General features: G+C 32.4%; 1 protein-coding gene and 1 long non-coding RNA gene across 8 annotated transcripts in view; one reads left to right on the top strand and one right to left on the bottom strand.

Moving 5' to 3' along the window:
• The window catches only part of LOC134694003 (uncharacterized), a 43970-nt gene extending 30215 nt beyond the window's left edge, over positions 1–13755 (top strand). For 5 of the 7 annotated variants that reach the window (XM_063554993.1, XM_063554989.1, XM_063554991.1 and 2 more), the window contains exon 2: positions 12360–13755. In XM_063554993.1, coding sequence (XP_063411063.1) covers positions 12364–13704 — 1341 coding nt within the window. In that variant the 5' untranslated portion in view covers positions 12360–12363 and the 3' untranslated portion in view covers positions 13705–13755. Of the gene's footprint in view, positions 1–7304; positions 7922–9987; positions 10498–12359 lie in introns of those variants that run through there. The other 2 variants (XM_063554990.1, XM_063554987.1) reach the window with 2 other exon arrangements.
• A 5349-nt stretch (positions 13756–19104) lies between these two features.
• On the bottom strand, positions 19105–25346 carry LOC134695206 (uncharacterized). Its single transcript, XR_010102730.1, has 3 exons — positions 25246–25346; positions 20070–20157; positions 19105–19386 (listed from the first exon to the last, which is right to left on the bottom strand). It is a non-coding gene; the product is annotated as an uncharacterized LOC134695206 (long non-coding RNA).
• Between the last annotated feature and the right edge of the window lie 1881 nt (positions 25347–27227).

Here is a 27227-nt window from a genome sequence, read left to right as displayed (position 1 = left end):
TTAGTCTTGTCCTTATCAGTTAAATTTCGACTTAGGAGTTTTAAATGTCCCTCTGGTATCAGTCGCATCTCCTTTGTAATGTGCATGCATGTCCAAGTACTTGAGGGGCCTTGATAAATAAGTTGTCGTAGTAGTTCAACTACTTTAAATTCTCCCACAATTCCATCTATATACATTCACAATGTCCTCTAAATACATATCAATACAAACATAACTGTAATATATTATGCAGAGCTTAACGTTAACTTCGTCTATCAAAGTTACTCGAGCACATCGATAATAATCAAACGTAATCAGGACTTATATATGCCTATAAAACCCCACCCGTACTACCGCCCTCGAACTATTCGTGCAGAAAACAACAGTAACATCAGACCACTTCTGATTTACATACTAGCCAAACTTGTACCACAAGTCTAAAGATAGAAATAGAATAGGGAAATTCCAAATATAACGGAATAGAAATAAATGTATCAGTAGCTGGTCAACAGTAGGTTGTGAGTTGGAACCTTGCATATGGCAGATGCGCTCGACCCAATCTTAATAAGCAAGGATTGTCAGGGTTTTTTCTGACACATGCCAGTGGTTCACTGAGCACTCCGGCTTCTTGCACCAATTAAAAAAACTGACCTCCGCGAAATAGCCCATAGTGATGGAATAGACCCCTTTCGAGTTCATCCGTCACCGGAAAAAAAGTCGTCAATTATACGCGCCTGTATGACGTCATTTACCAGATAGAGGGGCTCGCCTGTATCCCTGCACTATTAACGTTCATCAAGCGTCTTAGTGAACGTCATTGTGCAGGATAAACTAGAAATAATGGTTGTTCTGTAGGTACTTAATGACAATTCCCTAATGACAGCAGTGCTTATTGTCAATTTTGAGAATTCAATTTGTCGAATAGTTCCTACAATATAGAATTATAATTTTCCAACAAATCGCTCAACATTGAAATGGAAGTGACGACGCCCCTAAACGCACAAGTGACGTTCACTAAAACCAGAGTTTTTGACGGAAATGCATCGAACTCGAAAGTTGTCTATTTGCGTTTATTGAAACACACCTTAGCCAATCAAAGTACATGTACTTGAAACTATTCACAATTTTTTTGGTTTTAATTGGTCCTTTCATATCCTACCACTAGCACAGATTTTGAGTAAAAACAACTTGACTGTATTTAAAAAAATATCAAAGATTTTTTGAACAGATTTGCAGTTGTCAACAAACAATGACGTATATATTAACTGGAATGAAATAAAAGCATTGATACATGTAGATATTAAAGATTTAACTTTTGACTGCATGGGGAGAAGTAATCTTGAACTTCGTAGGTGACAGGATGGTTTTTAATTGGTTATTGACTTACAAAAATGTATATCGATTTAGATTAAACAGGTAGTTACAAAATACTTTTAAAGCTGTCATTTTGAACACAGCATGACTCTGTAAATAATGATAGTAAAAGTTAATATTGAAAGCTTAGATACAAATAATTTTCTGCTTATTTGATGCTTAGATTAATATAGACAAGCTGAGAATTCGTCTACAAATATTTTCATTAAATTATGTGAAGATTATATATTCAAAGACCATGCACTTTTGAAATCTCGTTTTCAAATTCACAAAATAGTATCCACATGATGAATTATTTCCATAATTTCTAATATATTATAATTTCTGTCCATCACTAATTGGTCGATTCAGAATCTAAAGCATCATGGGTAATTTCATTGTTCGTACCCCAAAATGAAAATAACGTCACGTCATTGGTTAAATTTCCATTGTTTATGACATTTTTAACCAATCAGGACGTTTTGTTGTTCACTTTTGAAAATATTACCCAGGATGCATTAGATTCTGAAACGGCGAATTAGTAATTAGACTGTTTGCATATACAAGTAATTGGGTTTCTAAAATCAATTATACTTGTATGTTAGAATTCTAAAGCCATCGATTTGGAGTTGGTTGCTTAAAAACGTCCAGTGGCAAATATTTCATGCAAACGCGGGACGATGAGGTTTTAAAGAGGAGGGTTGATACAAAATAGGGAGAAAGGTTAAAAGATAATTGTATTGTATTTGGTGATTAGCTTTTTCAGACGTTCATCGGTAGTTTTACTACATGTGATCATCAAATTGCGACAGTCGATTTTTCGTATGCAACCGTTTCCGTGAACTTTACTTATCCCTGGATACTTCGTTCACTGGATACTTCATTTGTTAATGTATACAATGTGACCGTTTTGTGGATCTTTAATAATATGTAGCTTTTTGTTGATACGAAAAAAGAAGATGTGGTATGATTGTCAATGAGACAACTCTCCACAAGAGACCAGAATGTCACAGGAATAACAACTATAGGTCACTGTTCGGCCTTCAACAATGAGCAAAGTCCATACCGCACAGTCAGCTATGACATGTTGAAAGACATAGTTTACAAAATGATAAATGATAAAAGTACGAATTGTTTAGTCTCTAAGAAACCTACATTGTGTACAAGATACCCTTCTCTTTGCATACAATTTGGGTGAAAATTGGGTACTCTGGTGCAATTTGGGTAATATGAAGTTATGCTTTCAATACGGTAACAGACTAAATATTTTCTTTAACTTTCTTAAACATCTAATGTCATAGAATAACTTTTTGTAGTTTTAGAGATTAAAATTTTACAAAATCCATAATATTGGTCTTAAGTATTCCCCGTGTATGTAACAGAAGCCTTTGAAATGAACGAAATGTCAAAATAAAGGAGTCAGGTAAATCAATAGTTAGTCCTCTTGAAATGAAAACTTTGAAAAGATATTTTTCTGTAACAAGCACTCATCGATCATGTCTACATATAGCTGTTTGTACTTTGTTTACATTTAAACTTGTATGTAAAATATTTATAAAATAAGATAAATAGGTCACAATTTTTTCTTGCTAAAAATACATATGAATAGTTACTTTTGAAACAAATCATAACATGGTTTTACATTTGCCTGTCTGTTAAGAAGAGAAAAAACAAAGACTTTTACAGGTATGGCATAAACCGTTTAAAATATATGTAATTATTTCAGTGATTTTAAATAAGTGTTCGTTCGAGTACAATTACTTGAACTTATATTACGTCTTGAATTCAGTCCAAAACTATTTTAACGACATTTTTGCACTTGCAAAGTTTTGGTTCACGAATTGCTATTTTTGCTTGGGAGAGCTGTAAACTTATAGTTTATATTGTTATCATATTTGCCGCTTCTTTGGTTATGTCTACTCATTCATGATGGACCATTTTTTTTATACAAATAGCCGACCACACGGTATGATTTTTTTTCATTGTTGAAGGCAGTACGGTTGCCTATAATTGCTTATAAAATTGAGAATGGAAATGGGGACTGTGCCAAAGAGACAACAACCCGACCATAGAGCAGACAACAACAGAAGGTCACCAACAGGTCTTCAATGCAACGAGACATTCCCGAACTCGGAGGCGTCATTCAGCTGGCCTACTTCATTTCAACTTTGTTGGATTGTTGTCTCTTTTGCATTCATGCTTCATCTACATGTACTTGATTTTACATGCTTACTCAACTAGCTGCCGAGACAACAACGTCAACACCGCGGCAAGTGCACGTCCTGTGCAGAATGGCTCTCTATTTTAAATCTACAGCTTCTTCTTCTTATATATTTTTACACTACGTGTAATGTTGTATTAAATATTAATGAGAAATGAGACACTTACAAAAATAATGAATTGAATTCAATGCGATATACTATGATATTATAAACAAACCTAGTCGGGTGCATAATTGTTATTTTAATCTATTATAGAGTCAGGTAATGGTGTTGTTACCTTCTCTGAGCCTAAACACGCGCACCATATACCATTAATCGACCCCTTTTTTCAAAATGTTTGGAACTGAGTTTAAAGTATCAAGTGGCAAATATTATATACAAAAAAAAATAGTATTGTACAACATATCGTCATTGGCAAGTTCTATGGTCCAGTGGCAAATATTTTATATTAAAAATAGTATAGCAACATATCGTCATTGGCAAGTTCTATTGTCCAGTGGCAACAATATTTGATATTAAAAAAAGGATAGTACAACATATCGTCATTGGCAAGTTCTATTGTCCAGTGGCAAATATTTTATATTAAAAATAGTATAGTACAACAGATCGTCATTGGCAAGTTCTATTGTCCAGTGGCAAATATTATATACAAATAAAAATAAAAATAGTATAGAACAACATAACGTCATTGGCAAGTTCTATTGTCCAGTGGCAAATTATATATACACAAAATAGTATAGTACATCATAACGTCATTGGCAAGTTTTATTGCCCAGTGGCAAATATTTCAAACAAAAAATAGTATAGTACAACATAACGTCATTGGCAAGTTCTATTGTCCAGTGGCAAATATTATATACAAAAAATAGTAAAATAGTACATCATAACGTCATTGGCAAGTTTTATTGTCCAGTGGCAAATATTTCATACAAAAAATAGTAAAGTACAACATAACGTCATTGGCAAGTTTTATTGTCCAGTGGCAAATATTTTATACAAAAAATAGTATAATACAGCATAACGTCATTTGCAAGTTTTATTGTCCAGTGGCAAATATGTCATACAAAAAATAGTATAGTACATCATAACGTCATTGGCAAGTTCTATTGTCCAGTGGCAAATATTATATACAAAAAAATAGTATAGTACATCATAACGTTATTGGCAAGTTTTGTTGTCCAGTGGCAACTATTTCATACAAAAAATAGTATAGTATAACATAACGTCATTGGCAAGTTCTATTGTCCAGTGGCAAATATTATATACAAAAAAATAGTATAGTACATCATAACGTCATTGGCAAGTTTTGTTGTCCAGTGGCAAATATTTCATACAAAAAATAGTATAGTATAACATAACGTCATTGACAAGTTTTATTGTCCAGTGGCAAATATTTTAAACAAAAAATAGTATAATACAGCATAACGTCATTAGCAAGTTTTATTGTCCAGTGGCAAATATGTCATTCCAAAAAATAGTATAATACAGCATAATGTCATATGCAAGTTTTATTGTCCAGTGGCAAATATGTCATACCAAAAATTATATAATACAACATCACGTTCATTAGAAATGTCTTGTTTTGCAGTTCTCAAGTACTGAAAAAATCAGCCAATGTTCCATATGATGCCGTGATATAGAAAATGCACCCAAGTTCGAATCAGTGTAATTAGAAGTTACACATACTATTTCCGCCTTTAAACCGGAGACTTATTATTTTAATTAGCAAAATGTTACATGTTGCACTACATCTATTGATTTTGTTGAGAAGTTAATGAGATCAAGTTATGATTTATAAAGTTCTACGTATTTTGGTCTGATTGGAGTGTTAAATTGTTCGCAGCGGGGTCATACATGTACTACCTTCGAAAGAAAAGTATTTGCTATAATGGGGTTTCGTGTTTTTCCTTTTTTAATAAAAGGAATATTTTCTAGGTTTTTAGCTATAGGCATATAACTTCATCTCTGATTGGGCAACAAAAAAATGACATTTTATCTTGTGAAAAATTCTTTTTCATGCACCTTTTGCATGCGAGTGTGAACATACTTTTTTTATTCGCGGCAGAATGGGATTACAGGTTACAATACACCATTAGATTTTATGGGCGCAGCCATTTTATGAGCATAACATGGTATTCAGAATTAAGAGTATGGCTAATCCTGATTGGTCGATATGTGCGCCCGTTCTTTTTTTATTTTAGAGACTTCGTGCACTCTGCTTTATACAAAAGGCAAAATAAAAATTATTCCGTAGCCCTGAAGGCACTGAGATGACTTTTCAACGCTCGGACAAGACACGTATTTTTAAGGGCAAAATTGATAGGCATGGGAGATAAGTACAAAATACGCTAAGAAAAGCAACGCGAACCTATACTTTTGGGACCAAAAAATACTGTCCTAATAACTTTTCTTTGATTCTAGCAAGGTTTCGTGAAAAAAATCAACTTTCTAAAGTCTGTATCTCGAAAAAGGCTACCATTGTCGCCTATGGGGAAATTAATTGTTTATTTCAATCTACAAAAGCCAAAACGGTTAAATACCGACTACAAAACAGAACATTTTACGTGCAGCAATGTACGTTAATAGCATTCTTGGTGGCCGAGTGGTCTAATATATTCATCTACAGTCACTTGTATGGTTTTGTTCCCGGTCTTGGCTGGTGCGCCTAAATTGACAAATTTAAATTTCTTAATTTCGGAATATCCTGGCTTCTTCCACCAATAAAGACAACACTAGCTGACTGTCGGACATGACCACAGGCACTTGTCTCATATTTTTTACTTAACATACCATTAAATAACATAGAGATATAGAGATGAACTAATTGCAACCTTACTGGCACACCACTTAGAAAATTGTAAGGCATTTTACAATTATAAAATTACGCAGAGACATGTTTTGTAAAGTTGAAAAGATTTTCATTGAAATCCTGTTTCTCTTTTTTGTAACAAATATGTAGATGATCTTGATTCGAGTTGGTCTTAAAAAAGAACTACAAGTAAATAAATATTAAAAATCATTATATTTCATGCAAAAATGTATACAAATTATTTGTATAATGTATATAAATATTAAATATGCAATGTCCATGGCGTGTTAAATTTTCATTTTAACCACAGGGTTTTGAATATTGTATGAAAATATAGGTTTAAACTTGCAAAATTATCTTAAAATTAAAAAGAACTATAAATTTGAATTATTACTGATGATGTATTCAAAAGAGATTTTCTGAAATAACATTACAGTTGTCGACTTGCGAACGAATGTCGTAAAAAGACTTGCGAACGAATGTCGCAAAAAGACTTGTGAACGAATGTCGTAAAACACTTAAACTAATTTTGAGTTAATCAATTAGTATGAACTCCAGATAAACTTTTTAACCAAATCGACAAGATAAGAAGACTAAAAAGGACTGATTGAATCTATAGCCAATTGGACGAAAGTAAAATTTAAGACGTATGTTATTATACACGTTTAATGTTTGGCTTTTTCTTCGAATCCTTTACCGGTCAAAAGTTTAATGTTTTCGCTGGAACTATAGCTTCATAGATGCAAACGTAAATAAACATTATTCAACTGGAAATAGTTAACCAATAGTAAGATTGTAATCGCTTAACTTTTGTATAGCGTGGAAACGAGGCTACTCTACCACCGGAAGTTATAATCGTTGAAGTACAAAAATGTAGCGTGCATGAAAGAAAAAATCAACTGGCGGAGATATTGATTTGGTGCGATTTCTATAAAGAAGATACATAAAAGCATTCATTGGAAACTAAATTATTGCATTAAAATTCAATATGGATTAAAATAAATTTGTATGCGAATAGCTAGAAATTTCTTTTCCAGAAACAGCCTTAAGTCTGTCTTTTAAAAGCTTTCTAAATGAACATGGGATAAGGTTATATCAATTATATATTTTAAATTGACTTGTTCAACAACCTTCGAATTAGATACAATTTAATGACTTACTCGCTAGCAGTGTTGTAACAAAGTATTTGAAAATAACATCAAGCTCTTACAGAACAAATTGGCTTTTCGATAAACATACTTAACTTTGCAGTTCTGGCATTTTAACAAACGTCTTTGATATCACTATCATTTTTACATGTGTTGAGGCAGCGAAAAGCGTCAAGAATTTCGATTTCTCACTTTTGATATCAGGATTTGTAATATCTGCAATTTTGATAACTGGAATTTGGATATCTGGAAATTTGATATCTGAAATTTTGGTATATATCTAGAATTTTGATATCTGGAATTTGATATCTGAATTTTTGAACACTGGACAAAATGACTGGATTTCCGAAAGGACCGATTAATTTGATTCCAATATCATTATTTGATGAGGATAAACTATCGATATTAAGGTATGAATATTTATATTTTGTTTTCGATCAACAAACTTTTGGCAGAATGTTATATTTCTAATCTTAGGGATGTCCGTATGGGGTTACGTGTGAGGAAGAATATCCTAAAACATTGCTCCATGTTGCAATGCAATTTAGCACTTTTCAGTGTTTATTTTTATTGTTTGTAAAAGGAAGGGGTGTTTTATGGAATAGTGTTTTGAAGAAATGGGCATAATGAAAGCAAATGAGGATTGATTGATTGGCGTTTGCTTGATTTCCAGTGGCAAATGTTTTTTTGTATATGTCGGACGAGAATAGTCAAAGTAACGACAAATGCTGTTAGAATGTTGTGCAAAATGGGTAAATCGCCATTAAAAAATAGACAAAAATGTTGCTTTACTACAGGCCAGCTTAACAACCTCGTCATTTTTAACGTGCGAAGAGTGTGGCACTTCCCAACGCGATACAGCAGATTTTACGTCAATTCAACGTGGGTTGCTTTTGTTTCCTTCTGTTTTATAAACAAAATATTTTCACTTTGTTGGTATACGGACTTGCTGTCCAAGATGGTTCAATCCTTCCAGTAGCAGATGTTATGTTCTAGCAACATTTAAATGATACATTTGATCTGTAAATTGCAAGTTCATTAAATATGTATAATTGTATAACTAATGCTGAACTCTCTCAGAAAAAAGGCTGATACGGTTTTGGTTGTTTTGTTTATGCCTAATTGGTGTTGATGCTTGAAATAATCTTTTATTATATTGAATAACTTTCCAGTGAAACGGACGAAGTCGAATCCAGAAACATGCATTTTGCAGATTATCATAGTTACGCTCTTTTCGGATAAAAAGGAAACATGTGCGCGCGTGGTATGCGAGGTAGAAAAACAGTTGAGACAATTTCATTCGACGGGTACACGGGGTTTGACGTTTAGATATGAAATGAGCATTTTCAATGCATTATTTAAGCATGGAGTAATTTGAATAAAATTTAAGGTGGTCTTTACCGATTATAAATCTATATTTGTTTAAAAATATGTATAAATTTCGAGAAGGTCTTTATTTTATGTGCTCGTAGACTCTTTGATTATTATTGTAATATTCATTCCGAATTTTCACGATGTTGTTGTAAAATACATATAGTATGACCAACTAATCGAAGGCAGAAGGTCAAGGTGTTTACAATAATATAGAGAATATAATAAAAAGTGTAGGGATTGGTCATAGGTATTTATATTTACCCTTCCGCGTATCATATGTAGAAATTCGTAGCTCAAATTTTAAACCAAAAATATTAAAAGGGCGGTGAAAAGTGTTAACTGCTAAATATTGATTTTTAATACTCGGAAAAAAATCATAGCGACTCTCATGTCAAGACAACAGTTACAAAAACTTTCCTTTTCATGCGTCAAAAAATGTTTAAAGACCAAAAAACGCTTGTCACCCATTTAAATGCATGTTTGTGCAATACACAATATAATTAACTATTTGAATTCTAAAAATATTTTCTAATTTAATTGGAGAGTACTCTAGCGAAATAAAATATTGTTACACAAACTTTTTGTTAATTAATTAAATCTGACCCTTAAATAAATATCATAAATGTATGAAACACTTAACAACTGCATAGTAAATTTGCAAAGCATTCAAACGACAATATAATTTTCAATTAATTAATTTTCAACAATAAAATTTTAACAACCTAAACTACCTTTTTGTCGAAGTGCAAAATATCTTTATTGTTAACGCCAGACCTACGGAACGGATTAGTTTCATTTGTTTTGTGAAATGTATTTTTTACACTTTTTACTGATGTTCGTTTCAATAGATTCGACAGAGCGATAGTATTCCGAAGTAATGTGATCCGTTTTAAACCGTTATAAACAATAAAAAGACTGACAACAGTTTGTGTATATATATATTTATATAATTTGAAAACAACATTACATTGTGTCATATTTAAGTGTCTGTTCATGTTTTTCAAAATATAACTTTTAAACGTTATATAAGACATATGCGTGTAATGTTTGGAAAATCGAAATTTATTTTCAAATCATGAACGAATATACCCTGTGCAATCAATGCAGTACTTAATTTAGTGATACTAGTATATTGAAATATTTATCATTATTATAGAAAAAGGAGTTTATTGATGCGTTGTGGAACAGATTAACTCTTCGAAACGTTGTCAATGTCTAATAGTTTCAATGCAAATATTATTTAAAATTCCTCAAGGATTTTAATTGTGATTTCAAGTGGAATAAAATCATACAAATCTATAAAATGCACTTTCATGAAGTAGCAGTTTAAAATTAATGTAAAAAGTAAAACATTAATGTTTTATGTGCATTTAATATAGATGTTTATCCCGTGAATATTACGCCGATATGGAGATACCGTTTTGAAAAGGAGTCTCAATTTAAATTGATAACATCAAAATGATTTCGATATATACACTTACTAAGAATGATAAATGAGTTAAATGGATAGAAAAGTAAAATGGCTTAGGACAAATAATCCCACCGAGTTTGGATTGTCTAAAAGCATGCCTGATAACGGAAAATCTACATGTACTAAACATCAATTTCCAAGGTAAGGAAGCATTTTGACAAAAAAATAATTTGGCTCGTTTAAATTTCATATAATTTTGACAAAACGTTTACCTTGACCCTTTGACAATATATGAAAATGTCAAAAACCTAGAACAACTCAGTTCATGGGTTAAAATTTATTGGATATATATATAGCTGTTTGACAAACATTAAGTTTGATCAATGAGAAGCTTTGAAATATTTCCTTAACAATAGAACGTGATTAAAACGTTCGGCTGATTTTTTCAGAGCTATCTCCCTGTAGTGTTAAGTACCACGTTAAACAGTACCCTTCCGCACACGTATCATTAGAGGATGACCATTTTTGATATTCGCGGGGATTGGGTTAAGGTTAGGACAGTATTATTTTATGTTGTGGCACTTTGACAGTATATCTTTTCATCTGTCGATCTTTGTGTTGAAGAATGCTTATTTATTCTGTCTTTCTGGCTTTTATGCAAATAAATAATTCTGCACCCCTTCATAATTCATCAGTTGGAAACATGGAAATCTACACATTGCATGTTGCTACAAATACAAGCCCGTAGCCAGGAATTTCCAAGGGGTCGGGGGGGGGGGGGGGGGGGGAGGTTCGTTGGACTCACAAACTCGACTTTAACAGTCACAATTCGAACAGAACTTTGACTTTAACAGTGCTTATTTGTTTTCAAGCCGAGGTTCGTCCGAACCCCAATGGCTACGGGTATGGAATACATCTGTATGAAATGAATATATTATTTAGTTGACTGTGGTATTCGTTTCACTTATTGTTAAAGGCAGTAAAATGACATATTATTGTTAATGTATGTGCCATTTGGTCTCGTGTGGAGAGTTGTCTGATTGGCAATCATACATGAACCACATCTTATTTTTATATGATAGAATATGTGAAACTGAACGAACTTTCAGCTGATCATGTTAATAGAACCATTCGACATATAGTTTAAAAAATATTGTAACGTTCATTCTGAAATGGAAATACTAGAAGTCGTAGGGTTCAGATCTGAAAAGCTGGATAACCCAGTAACATGTGTTTGTGCCTGAGTGAAATATACCAATATGTGTAAGCTTTTTTTTTAACAATAATATAAAAAAGAAAATGTGGTATGATTGCCAATGAGACAACTTTCCACAAAAAGACCAAAATGACACAAACATTAACAACTATAGGTCACCGTACGGCCTTCAACAATGAGCAAAGCCCATACCGCATAGTCAGCTATGAAAGGCCCCGATAAGACAATGTAAAACAATTCAAACGAGAAAACTAACGGCCTTATTTATGTAGAAAAATGAACTAAAAACAAATATGTAACAAATAAGTACAACTGGACAGGTGTTGAAACAAAGAGTTTCCTAATTTCTCAGGCAGTACGTCGACTGACCTTGCGCGAAAGCGTATAACACAGATCGAAAACGGTTTCCGAATTTGGATACATTCTCAAAAAAATTCTGTGGCAAAAAGATTGTTCCAAAGAAAAGTTTAGGAAGTACAAAACACTACATACGTCATATCACAAATATTTCCGACTTTGTATACAAATGGTTTCTGAGGAGTTGCGGCTCAATGAATTCGGTCTCTTCCTGAGCAGTATAAATCGACCCTTTCGTTATTATTTTCTTAAAAACTTCGTCAACAACAACCGTTGAGGATACACGTTACATCCTATTCATGAATATTCAGAATTTATGTCAACACACACACACACAAATAATTTGAAAAGAAATGACAAGGCACTACGTTAATCTTGCGATTATATCATCCTACGCGTATAGCTGAGTTGCTTGATATTTAACGTATCCCTTCTTCTTGTCTTAATAATTAACTTTATATATTATTTAATATTTGTCTCATTTTTTCAGGTTGATGGAAAAGACCAACCTTGATGCCAGGAGGTCAAAAAATATGTCGTGGTACGATGACCCTCGGTCAGCATACAGACATAACGCTGACTACCTCAAACGTTTATCTAGTCTACGCGATAACTTGATCGACCAAGAACAAACAAATTTAGTTCACGCCATTGAAAGACTTCAATCAAAACAAACAAGAGAGTCATTGCAAAGTAAAGCGAAGGCTAAAAATGCGTTCGAAGTTTCGGAGACAAACAATAAAAAGTTTATAACAACTCTTGAAAAATTTAAACAGAGTCGACCAAAAAGATATCCCCCTGAATTACACCCATTAGAAGGAAAGCAGTTGATTGAACCGCTAAGTTCACGTTCTCCACAATCAATACCCGAGAAATCCGGAAGTGCTACATCGGTAACGAGGACGACCGAAGAGAACATTATTCGGAATAATCTTCAACGTCTAATTGCACCTATAACACCAACAAGCAGTATACCAAATATAGGTAGAAAATCTCAAAAGTCAATTCAACAATTAGTTCTAGATACTTCTCCTTTGCAAAGGAAGAAAACGTGTTTCAGTGCCGATCACGCGGAGAAAAATCCATTCAAAAATATTTATAGAGGAGCTCGTACTCGAAAAGTTATGCGACCGGATGTGGATGATTTAGAATTGTCACCAAACGCCGTGAAATTCGAAAAGATTGGTGATCATGACAAAATAAATATAGACAAATTGAAGGAATATTATTGTATTTATTATCTACCGTCAAATACGCCTACTGGTCAAGATGAATTTGTGTCCGAAGATGACGAAAATAACGGAAGTGACGTATCCAATGGCGAAAATACAAAGTTTGATAATCATTTAGAACATGAACTAAAACCAAATGATATGGATTTATTAAGCAATCGATTCCCGAATGAACAATACAGGTACAAAGCAGGATATTTTGGTGCAAGTCAGAGAGTTCCCGAAAGGAAACCTATGTTACATCCGGTAACCGGAAAAGCTCTTGTGACAAACACCGAGGATATTCGAAAACATAGACTTCGAAAGTTACATTTAAGTGACAGTGTAAATAACATTGAAAACGAGGCAATTTATGGAAATGACGAAAGAGACGGACATAATAGAAAACAAATTGTTGTAGATATGCCTTCTCTTGTGTTTAATGCAGCAACTCCAGAAGGGTCTGACCTCGAAACACGGACAGCATTTCTGTCAAAAGCATATAAACAAAATGAACTACGTCATAGAGAGTTGAAAAATCTACTTGACGATGTGAAAGAACTGAATAAGCGTACTGATGATCTCTCTGAACGAGCGTCATCAGACCGATCACTAGAAGTATGACGAATTGTTATTAACCAATTGTTAAATTATTTATTTTAGACTATTAGATATATATATATGTGTGGTAGAGTGTTTAATATTAATTATTCTAAAAGAAAATAAATATTAATGCTAAACACTCTACCACATATGTCCTTGAATTGTGCAGTGATTTGGATATATATGAGGTCTTTTTCATGAACCCTTTTTCGGAATTATAAAGCAGGCTTATATTTAGCTGATATAGCAGTAGTCTCCCTTGAAATGTTAATAATTAACTAGTATCATAATGCGAGGATACTTAGGGAACTTTTAATTCATGTTAAGTTGCCCGGAGTTTGCCCGGTTTATTTATTTTTTATTGCAATTTTAGAAAAAGAAATCTAGAAAAATCAAGAAAGATATGATACAGCAGAAACTAAAAATATACAACATACAGTTTGGTTTAGTTTGGTAAAAATAGGGACGGGAGAGAGGAGTTTGAGAGTATTATATTTTCATATATCATGGCGTAAGTGAGCATGATCGATTTGCTTTCAGCATACTTATAAAAAAAAATCAGAATAAGAGACTGGCATGGTGGTCAATGATTTTCCTCGTTTTTCATTTGCTGTGAATCCATTTGATTTGTAGTTCCAAGCCGTCATGGGATGGCCTACATTAATCGCCAAAAAAAATATCGTTTGTTAAATCGTCCAAAAATGTTTTGGCCATGCTCCAATCGGCGGTATAAATTTCGTTTTCTGGAATTACGTCCCCTATTTAAAATCCTGAATCGACTCTCGGATTTACTCCTAGAATTGGTGTGTTATGTTTTAGAAGACGTAATACAATGCGCATAAAAATATCATTGAATAATAATTAGTTGTCATAATTGTATTACATTCTTGGCTATTCATCATCAAAGAAAGAGATGTAAAAAATGTTGTTTCTTGATTTTGCCAAAAAGTATTTTTCTATCTTCCTGGCAGAACAAAATTAAAAAGGAAGCTACAAGATGTAGGTAACATGATTTTATTTTATTGAATTTTAAAATTGAGAATGGAAATGGGGAATATAACAAAGAGACAACAACCCGACCAAAGAGCAGATAATAGCCGAAAGCCACCAATGGGTTTTCAATGCAGCAAGACAATTCCGCATATATAGGGGAAAACAAATGACATTGACGATGCTTTACCAAAATGTACCAGTAACTTTGTCAACATTATACCGGTACCAATATTACTGCAGAAGATTTGATGCTCGAGGCCAAAGCATTTTAAGTCCAAAACAATACAAACGTTATGGTGCTGATAGAACCACAAAGGATAAAATATAGACTCAAACCCAAACAGGGAATCAGAGTTTTTAATTTTAAAGGATTCCATAATTGTGTAAAGCAGCAAAATATATTCGAAATTTATATATTCCGAAGTGCTGACAATCTGGTTAATCGATATACCAGTACATTCATGTCCTTGAACTACTCTGGTCCTCTCCCTTGCAACATACGGGTATCACAGATACCTTCGTTGTCTGTCAAATCCAAACAGATAAAGGACAGACAACCAGTCTAGTCCTTGTACATGTATTTGACCGTTGAATGTATTGAATGCCGTGCAGGTAAAAATTAAAAACACAAAAATACTGAACTCCGGGGAAAATTCAAAAAGGAAAGTCCCAAATCAAATGGCAAATTCAAACGTTCAAACACATCAAACGAATGGATAACAACTGTCATATTCCTGACTTGGTACATGCATTTTCTTATGTAGAAAATTGTGGATTGAACCTGGTTTTATAGCTAGCTAAACCTCTCACTTGTATGACAGTCGCATCAAATTCCATTACATTGTCAGCGATGCGTGAACAAAACAAACAGACACAATAGGTAAAAATGTCAAAAATAGTTTTTAAATGCAAGACCCCAAAACCCAGTAAGCTCCGATGAAGATTTATGGCTATGGGATGTATATATATATATATAATACCCTAGTCTAAGATTTAGAACTAAACCGAAATTTTTACCGAAGTCACTTTAGCGTAAATGTAGGTCAAAGTGACCCAATAGTTGCCTGGCTGTACATTAATACCGAACAAATATCCACTGATGTATTTTAATTGCTATGTGATGTATATTATACCCTAGATTTAGAGCTAAACCAAGACTCAAGGAAAGTCACTAGCGTAAAATGTAGGCCTAAAAAACCTAGTTGTTGCATTGCTTTACTTTGATACCTTAGTAGTATCCACTGTTGAAGTTTTATTGATTGCTTATACATGTAGTACCCTAAATTCAGAGCTAAAACAAAAATCTAACCCAAATCATTGAAGCGTAAAATTAAGATCAAAGCACCATCACATAATAAGAGAGCACGCCAATCTTATACTATAAAAGTACCATCACATAATAAAAAAAGCACCACCATATAATAAAAAAAGCACCATCACATAGTAAAAAGCACCATCTTATATTATAAAAGCACCATTACATAATAAAAAAAAGCTTCATCATAAAACTATAATACATTTGCACTATCACATAATAAAAAGCAACACCATATAACAAAAAAGCAATATCACATAATAAAAAAGCACCATCGCAAACTATCGAGTCTATATATGGTGCTACATCAAACTTCAGGTAAAAAAGACCTGATACACAATATGAAAGACAAACTCAATTGTTGAAGATGAGAAGACCAGTTCAAATGCTTGGCTATCTCAATATAGCTTACTCGCCAAAAATAGTACCAAAGTTATTCCAATTTATTCAATTTATTTGGACTTTTTCATTTCAAACGTAATTTCAAAGAAATGACAATAATTCAAAACCATTTATATTGGCTTCGAATTGAAACCAGTAGTGTAAGAACTGTAACTCGAGAACAAATGTTGTAACTTTTAATAGATGATTTTTGTGTTCAAATATAGATATTCACGATTTTGAGGATAAAAAAAGTCCTTTAAGATTATATATACATAGCTACTTTTGCATAGGTACTATTTCTGTTCTAAAAATCTGTAGTGCTGAAAATTTATTTTTAATATTCAGTACTATTTTGTTACTTTAAAATTATTGTAATATTTAAATACCTGTGTTTTACAGTATTTGATTTGTACTTGAAATTTAGGTACTACAGATTTTTGGTTACTAGCGTTACATTATCAGCATTTTCAAATCTTTTAAAATTATGATTTTCAAACATGGAATATTGTATTATTTCTGTACCAAAATATTTAGTACAAATCAAGTACTGTAAAATACAAGTACCCAAATATTACAATAATTTTTTAAAGTAAAGAAATAGTACTAAATATTAAAATTAAATTTCTAGTACTACATATTTTTAGTACAGAAATAGTATGCAAAAGAAGCTGTGTAAGTCGGGGTTTGACGTCAAGTTGCAGATACCACATGCCTTGCCAGAAATGTACATTTAAACCTCGTATGATGCAGAAACAAGAGAAATGATAACAAAATTATTTTAATGTAGCAATTTAAAACCATGCCCCCCCCCCAAAAAAAAAACACCCCCCAGGTACCCAATATGTACTGAATCATTCTGATATATCGGTACATTACTATGCACACTTATTTGGATATTTTCGCATTCTTCGTATTTAGATTAACATTTTTTGTCAAAACATGCTAGTCAACCAATCTGCCAAGTTGTACTTGTTAGTTAAGTGCTTAATATATTTGGCCCCAAAAAAAAACAAGTTAATCCTTCATCTTCATACCAAATAAGAATAAAATATATTGGGTATATGCATAAGGCTGGAATTTCGGTAATTGGTGAAAACGTCCATTCGCAAATATTACATGCAAGTTCAGGATTCGGCAGCAGATCTGTAAATGTCTTTGAAGCAAGTTGTCTCTGTTCATTTAATATTTCATAATAGCGGGAGTTTTAAGCTCAGCGGCAAATATTACACGCATATTAAAGACTAAAGGATGTGTTATGTGATATGAAGTGATTTATTATGAGCGTCATATCGGGGTCTTTTATAGCTGACTATGCGGTATGAACTTTTCTTATTATTGAAGGCTGTACTGGTCACCTTTAGTTGTTAATGTATGTCATTTTGGTCTCTTGTGGACAGTTGTCTCATTGGCAATCATACCACATCTTCTTTTTTTTTATATTAACTAGCTAGCTTAAATTCATCTTCATATCAGTCAATGCTATTTTTTTGGTTTTCCCCAAATCATGCAGTGAGTAAAGCTTCTTGGACAAGAACAGTCTCCGGGACAAGTTTGCAATTCCGCTGAGTGCAAAAGTTGTCACCTTAATTTTTTGAGTTAAGTCAAAACAAAGTTGATAACTTGGTTGGTATTGGTTCCCTGATATTTGTCCTAAAAAAATTTGGCTCTAGCACCACTGTTGAAAAAGTTATGCCCCTTTTTTCAACAATTTCCTCAGAGGAAAAGTACTTTTCCTCAAGGGAAATCAAATTTCCCTGAAGGAAAAAGATTTTTCCTCAAGGGAAATTGTTTTTTCCTCAAGGGAAAAAGATTTCCCTTAGGGAATTTGCTGCATAATTATTTCCTTTGAGGAAATTCTATTTCCTTAAAGGAAATTCTTTTTCCTTAGAGGAAATTCTTTTTCCTTAGAGGAAATTCTTTTTCCTTTGAGGAAATTTGCAGCTTCAAATTTTCCTTTGAGGAAATACTTTTTCCTGTGAGGAAATTTGTAGCTTCACATTTTCCTTTGAGGAAATACTTTTTCCTGTGAGGAAATTTTTGACAAACACTTTTCCTTGGAGGAAAATTCAAGACAACAAATTTCCTCTGAGGAAATCATTGTTCTTCAAATTTCCTCTAAGGAAATTTCTGAACATCAAATTTCCCTTTAGGAAATGTTTTTCCTTATTTTTACTTGTTAAACATTTCTTCACTAAACCATGTATATAAACAGTATGAATATAATTATTAAAAGACTGTAGAATTGATGCAAATGATATTTAAAAATTTAATAATAAATGTTTGACTCAAAATTTTAATGACATTGAAAATAATACAGTCTGACTGTTTAGATCTAGGTATTGTTTATACTTTTTATATAAATTTAACTTTGATTTATAATTTTTTTGGAGCAAATGCTTCTGTTTTCTTTGTAATTGTTTCAATGCGATACAATAATAAGCAACCAATTTGAATGTCATTATATCATTTGTGGTGTTCTAAAAAAAATATTTATATATTTGCAGATTAAATAATAAAATAAACACTTTTCGTGTTATTTTAAATTAGAATTTCTTCTGTTTCAGCTTGTGTACAGTTATTCAATCCACTTTGTAAGAATTCAGTGAATACATTTTTCCATTCACTAAACAATTCCCTTCAATTCTAAGAGAAATCATTTTTGCAAATTGTTCTTCAACGATCTTCTTCTGTATATTTGATATGAGGGAGCGATGTAAATGAGTGGTGTTCCTTTTTTCAACAACAAAATAGTATTTGTTCTGCATTCTCCTTTCTTTTGATTAAGATATGTTGTTGCTTTTATGCAATAGTGTTTTCGGGTATCTATGATAGAACTCCATTTTGTTTTATATGGTCATTATCACATGTTGAAATTTCCTATTTCTTTTTTGCAGGAAAGCACACATTCCATTTCAAATTAATCCAATTATGCACTATGTAAATAAATTTCAACTTTAAGTTTCCTCTTCAGTAATGACCTATTGATCATGAAAACCGAGATGTCTGATCACCTATAAATACACAAAAAAAGCAAATAAAATGTTATAAATGGAGAGAGAAACAGCAATAAATGTTTTTCATGTGTATCTTTCCTTATTAAAATACATTAAGTAAACTTGAACTCGAAAAAAATAAATAACTGCGATGTAGACTAGAAAGTATAAAATGCAAGATAAAGTATTCACGAAAAATTAGTTGATTTACAGTAGTCAAGTCCATGTTTGCAGGAAATTTACATCATTGGTTGTCTGGTGGAGAGTTGTCTTATTGGTAATCATACCACATCTTATTTTTATATAACCTTGCCATATTCCTATTGTGCCTGTCCAAAGTTCAGATCCTGTAGCTTTTATCAGTTTAGTCTGACACTAAAATTTAGTGGTTGTTGTTGTTGTTTCATACCGGTCATATTTATTTTTTGTAATTTATTTTGTTATAAACTAGGCAATTAGCATGATTAGTTTTACAGTTTGAATTGTTTCAATGTTTCATCTTTAGGTCTTTTATACTTTGACTATAGTATAGGGTATTGATTTTCTCATTATTGAAGGTCTTAACAGGCCTACAATTTCTTTCTCAAAGCCGTGATAGTTTTCATATTTAATATACCACATCTTTGAATTTTTATAGTAATCATGATACTAGTAATCATCTTTCAAGTTCAATAACTTTTTAAAATTAAAAGGTGCCTTACCATTTAGGTTTAGTTGGCTTCTGACAATTTTACATTGCCTATCATTTCTGCTGTATATTATTTCTCTGTACCTTCTATAGTTCTTGTCCTATACATAAAAGAGTAAAAGTTGAATGACATCTTGCATCAATATTTTTTCTGTTTAATGTACATTTATATGTATATTAATGTGTGTTTAATAAAAATCTAAACCATGAGTGCTTGATAAGCTTCTTGCCCTTATACCTGGTCTGTAAGCTTAAATGAATTTTATTGATCGACTAAAAAACTATGAGCACTGCGCAAATAAGACCCCCGCCCTCCAAAAAAAAAAAAAACATGCACAAACAGTGGTATTCATTGACATAAAACATGTATATAATTTGGCTCAATTTATAGATCTCTCAAGTGACTATAAGTTTAAGGCTGCGATTTTTTTAACAAATACATTTCTAAAACCTTTCAAAGATTTTGAAAATGGACAAATTTTAAATAACTTTGCAACAACTAAAGTTCCTTAACTCTGCATCTTATAAAAAAATATACATGATAAATAGGGAATGATACTCCAGCTTGCATATTATTCAAAGTTTTAAAGGAACATAACTGAAGAACGGTAAAAGTTTTACTACAAAAAATTGAAATTGATCTGATTAAAATTGTGATAAAAAGTATTGTTTTAAAGTTTAAATAAATTTGGTTGAGGGAAACTTAAGTTAGAAGGCTGAAACAATTTTTTCCATTTTTAAAGAACATAACTATAGAATTTAGTAAAAGAGACACTACCAAAATTCAAACTTAATCTGTATTTTGTGGTTATAAGCATTGTGTATTGATTTCATAACATTTGGTTGAGACAAACTAAAGTTTAGAAAACAGGAAACCAAAAATTCAGCATATATTCCCCATTTCTAAAGGGGCATAACTCTGATACTCTAGTACAGTAACACTGACATCACCAAAATTCAAACTGGATCTCAGTATTGTGATAACAAGCTTTTGTAAAAGTTTAATTGAATTTGTTTGAGGCAAACTAAAGTAATGTAAGAGAACAAAAAACAACTTTGGGACAGACGGACAAACGATCAAGTGTTAAACATTATGTCCCCTCCACTTTGGGTCATAATAATAACTAGAGGCTCTAAAGAGCCTGTGTCGCTCACCTTGGTCTATGTGCATATTAAACAAAGGACACAAATGGATTCATGACAAAATTGTATTTTGGTGATGGTGATGTGTTTGAAGTTCTTACTTTACTGAACGATTTTGCTTCTTACAATTATATCTATCATGAACTTTGCCCATTAGTAACAGAGAACTATATTTGGTAAAAATTTACATAAATTTACCAAATTAATGAAAATTGTTAAAAATTGACTATAAAGGGCAATAACTCCTTAAGGGGTCAATTGACCATTTAGGTCATGTTGACTTATTTGTAGATCTTACTTTGCTGAACATTATTGCTGTTTACAGTTTATCGCTATCTATAATAGTATTCAAGATAACCAAAAACGGCAAAATTTCTTTAAAAATTACCAATTGGAGCGCAGCAACCCAACAACCAGTTGTCCAATTCATCTGAAAAATTCAGGGCAGATAGATATTGACTTGATTAACAATTTAACTTCTTGTCAGATTTGCTCTAGATGCTTTGGTTTCATAGTTATAAGCAAAAAACTGCATTTTACCCCTATGTTCTATTTTTAGCCGTGGCGGCCGGCCTAGTAGTTTCAGTGGAGATTTTGTAAAAGATTACTTAGATTTATGAAAAATGGTTAAAGATTGACTATAAAGGGCAATAACTCCTAAACGGGTCAACTGACCATTTTGGTCATGTTGACTTATTTGTAGATCTTACTTTGCTGAACATTATTGCTGTTTACAATTTATCTCTATCTATAATAATATTCATGATAATAACCAAAAACAGCAAAATTTCCTCAAAATTACCAATTCAGGGACAGCAACCCAACAACCGATTGACTGATTCATCTGAAAATTTCAGGGCAGATAGAACTTGACCTGATAAACATTTTTATCCCCATGTCAGATTTCCTCAAAATGCTTTGGTTTTTGAGTTATAAGCCAAAAACTGCATTTTACCCCTATGTTCTATTTTTAGCGGTGGCAGCCATCTTGGTTGGTTGACCAGGTCACGCCACACATTTTTAAAACTAGATACCCCAAAGATGATTGTGGCCAAGTTTGGATTAATTTGGCCCAGTAGTTTCAGAGGAGAAGATTTTTGTAAAAGATTACTTTAATTTACGAAAAATGGTTAAAAATTGACTATAAAGGGCAATAACTCCTTAACGGGTCAACTGACCATTTTGGTCATGTTGACTTATTTGTAGATCTTACTTTGCTGAACATTATTGCTGTTTACAGTTTATCTCTATCTATAATAATATTCAAGATAATAACCAAAAACAGCAAAATTTCCTCAAAATTACCAATTCAGGGGCAGCAACCCAACAACCGATTGACCGATTCATCTGAAAATTTCAGGGCAGATAGATCTTGACCTGATAAACATTTTTATCCCATGACAGATTTCCTCAAAATGCTTTGGTTTTTGAGTTATAAGCCAAAAACTGCATTTTACCCCTTTGTTCTATTTTTAGCCGTGGCGGCCATCTTGGTTGGTTGACCAGGTCACGCCACACATTTTTTAAACTAGATACCCCAAAGATGATTGTGGCCAAGTTTGGATTAATTTGGCCAAGTAGTTTCAGAGGAGAAGATTTTTGTAAAAGATTACTTTTAATTTACAAAAAATGGTTAAAAATTGACTATAAAGGGCAATAACTCCTAAACGGGTCAACTGACCATTTTGGTCATGTTGACTTATTTGTAGATCTTACTTTGCTGAACATTATTGCTGTTTTCAGTTTATCTCTAACTATAATAATATTCAAGATAATAACCAAAAACAGCAAAATTTCTTCAAAATTACCAATTCAGGGGCAGCAACCCAACAACCGATTGACCGATTCATCTGAAAAATTCAGGGCAGATAGATCTTGACCTGATAAACATTTTTACCCCATGTCAGATTTGCTCTAAATGCTTTGGTTTTTGAGTTATAAGCCAAAAACTGCATTTTACCCCTATGTTCTATTTTTAGCCGTGGCGGCCATCTTGGTTGGTTGACCGGGTCACGCCACACATTTTTTAAACTAGATACCCCAATGATGATTGTGGCCAAGTTTGGTTTGATTTGGCCCAGTAGTTTCAGAGGAGAAGATTTTTGTAAAAGTTAACGACGACGGACGACGTGAAGTGATGGGAAAAGCTCACTTGGCCCTTCGGGCCAGGTGAGCTAAAAAGGGTGTTTATATCAAGATATAAAAACAATTCACCGAAGTTTCATAAAAATTTGTGAAAGCATTCTTGAGACTATCCTAATCCCAAGTCATGATAGTACAATGACATAAATCAGATTTTTTTTTTTAAATTAAAAGGAAAATTATCATGTTTATGTTATACAAAAATAATTTACCAAGTTTCATTAAAATTGCTCAAAGCATTATTAATAGTATACGTACTGGAAAATCCCCCCTTTTATGAATAAAATCCCTAACTTTAAATTAAAAATTTAAAATCCCTAAAAATTAAAAAGGACCTTAATTATCGTGATTATATGTGACTTGTTATTTAACATAACAAAAAAACCAAAGGCAATGAAAGAGAAACTGACAATGCCAAGGCAAAACATAAGATGCAGAAAAGAAAAACAAAACAAAACAAAACACTAAGCAACACCAAAAAACTAGTGTTGAATTTATGTGCTCAGTCAGTCAGTGAGAGTTGGCAGATCCTGACCTACTATATCTATGCTTAAAAACATAAAAATCATATAGTTCTAAACATATTTTGAAAATTTATACTTTATTAACAAGTGAAACTGCGAGCTACTGCTCACTGATGATACCCCCGCCGCAAGTGGATAATATAAATAGTGTAAAAATATGCAAGTGTTCGGTAAACAGGAAGTTGTCGAGTGATGAATCTGAAAACGCATCACACGGTATAGCTGACTTATATAAATCCTAAAACCAAATTTAAGAAATCCTTGTATTGTAGTTCCTGAGAAAAATGTGACGAAAATTTGCAACTTGGCTCAGTATCATGTGTAAAATCATACAAGTGTTCGGTTAACAGGAAGTTGACAATTGATCAATCTGAAAATGCATCACACGGTATAAATGACTTAGATAAACCCTGAAACCAAATTTCAGAAATCCTTGTATTGTAGTTCCTGCGAAAAATGCGAAGAAAAATATTCATGGGACGGACTGACTGACTGACAGACGGACGAATGGACGGACGGACGGACTGACAGACAGAGTTAAAACAGTATACCCCCCTTTTTTGAAAGCGGGGGTATAAAAGTTGTCATAAATAGCATAGACACCTTTGAGATGTGTTAATTGTGCGAGTATAATCATTGATAATCATGCACAAGATAGACTTTTTAAAAAAAAGCCTATATATTGAAATTTTCTGAAAATATTGCATGCATTTATTAATATGACCAATTTCAAGAAATGCACAAAGATGCGAGATGATTTATATAATTGTAATTTCAGGAATTTACAGTAAAGGCTTTTATCCCCACTGCATTTTGCACTTTTTCTTATTCAGGAGCCAGAAGTTATGGCCTTTGTGACCTTTGTATGATTTTTATTTTAGTTTCTTTTTCTTTGTATTGAAAAGTTTAGTATGACGTCCATTAATATTTATCACTCAACTAGTATACATTTTTGTTTAATGGCAAGCTAAAGCATGCCTCACAGGCACGGATCCAGGGGGCTGAGGGTTGGACATGATGGAACCCCCCCTTTCTTTACTGGACCATCAATGCATTTGAATGGGGACATGTAGTTTAACACCCCCCCCCCCCCCCCCCCCCCCCCCCCAAATTTGTCCTGGGTTAGGAACCCCTTTATATGACTCAGGATCCACCCAAGTCTCATGTTTTGGGATTTTCTCGTTGCAATGAAGACCCATTGGTGACCTATGGCTGTTATCTGCTCTTTGGTCATGTTGTTATCTCTTTGATACATTCCCCATAATGAGGCCCATTTCCATTTCCATTTTCTTTTCAGTTCTATTATAAATATTGGAAACGAGTTTGGCGCGTTTACAAAAATATAATTGTCTGTGCTGACATGGGAGTATGTGTGCATACCAATATTTAAATTTTCTAGGCCTTCTTTTTGAATATTTTGTGCATTTCTTGGTAAAATACTGTCAGACCACGAATGCTGTTGTTTTACAAAAACGGTCAAGTAATGTAGGGGAAAGAAACGAACTAAAAAGAACCAAAATAAGCCACAACTAAAGCAGAGTTTACTTTGGATGGTTATAAATTAGAAAAAGTATTAAAATATAAATATCTAGGTAATATTGTAGAGGCTTCTGGTAAATTTCATACATCACATATGGAACTATCAAAAAAAGGCACAAAAGTTCTATTCAGTTTGTTTAAATCAGAGACATATATACACATATGTCTCTGTTTAAATATATGAATAATATAGAAAATATACCTATAAATATACATAAAAAACTATTTGAATCTTTAATAAAACCAATTTTAATGTATAACTCAGAAATTTGGTATATGGACTACTATGAAAAAGTACTGAGGTCTCAGAGTAGAGCAGTAAATAATGATAAAGATTTTGATTTACTTACGTCAATTGATAATAGCTTTATTGAAAAGGTGAATTTAAAATTTTGCAAATTAATTCTAGGTTTAAGTAAAAAAGCAGTTAACATTGCATCAAGGGCAGAGTTAGGACAATATCCAATAGATGTATATGTAAAGGTTCAAGCACTAAAATATATGGCAAGAGTATCTAACACAGAAATTAATCCGTTGTTATATGATGCATACTGCACAACTAAACTGTTGGATGAATCAGGAACCTATTCTTGGTATACTTTTGTAAAAAATATAATTCATGAAAATAATTTAAATATATCTAATATACAAAATATTGACTTCATAAAAGAAAAATATAAAATGAATAAACACATGAAAGATATTATGCAAGAAAACTATAAAAAGCTGTTCTTTAAAAAAATAAATTCTTTAACAGAAAATAATAAATTATTTATCTATAGTAAAATCAAAAAGAAATATGAAACTGAGCCTTATTTACTTAAAGAGAATAACTTTGAAATAAGGAAAAAATTTACTAAATTAAGGGTAAGTGACCATATTTTGGAAATTGAAAGGGGTAGATACAAAAATATAAAAAGGGAAGAACGTTTATGTCAACATTGTTGTCTAAATAAAATAGATGATGAAGAACATTTTTTATTTACATGTATTAAAAATAAAGATTTGAGACTTGGATTTTTACAGAAAGTTAGAAATACCTATTCTGATATAGATAATATGGATAATGTGGATAAATTGGTTTTATGTCTTTCGTGTCCGTCAATTATGCAGTATACAGCTCCATTTGTTAAAAAGTCATGGTCACTGAGGAGAGTGGACTCAACAACTGCATGATAGATACTTAATGTATATAATGTTTGTTCTTTTGTTGTTATTTTTGTATGATGTATTGTGTTCATTTATATGTGCCTTCAACCCCATTGGAGTATAACTGTGCATTTATTCAATAAACATAAACTAATGGGGGTCTCATTGGGGGTTCTGTTCACGGATCCCGCTTAGTTACTTTTTATTTTTTTAGATTCCCGCATGATGCCATTACGCTTACACTATATAAGTGAACAATTCTAATATTTTTGTAATTTCCCATGTCCCGCTAAACTTCATTTCGCTTTTTCACGGCACAACAAAAAATACGCCTCGACAATCCCGAGTCCCGCTCAGACCCCCTTATACATACATAATGAATAGTTTACTATGTCAGTAGTCGGGTCAAATACACATGTATATACTTTTAGACGACCTTAGATTCATTTCACAGCGAAAATACTCATTAATATTGAACATTTTAGATCACTTCACATTTAGATTTTATAACTTTTAAAATGAAGACCTGGCATATAGATTGAAGATCATTTAATCGAAAGATGATAATTTCTCAATGAGCAACTGTAACCAGGTACTGCATTTTTTTTGCATGAGTCAAGAAACAGTTAAAAGTTAAACTTCTCATCTGGACTTTTTAATTAGTCTGTATACCG

Source organism: Mytilus trossulus, chromosome 13 (genome assembly GCF_036588685.1).
Source record: "Mytilus trossulus isolate FHL-02 chromosome 13, PNRI_Mtr1.1.1.hap1, whole genome shotgun sequence".
NCBI classification, from domain to species: domain Eukaryota; kingdom Metazoa; phylum Mollusca; class Bivalvia; order Mytilida; family Mytilidae; genus Mytilus; species Mytilus trossulus.
Note: the sequence above shows the minus strand (reverse complement) of the source record. Positions and strands in the feature narration are given on the sequence as shown.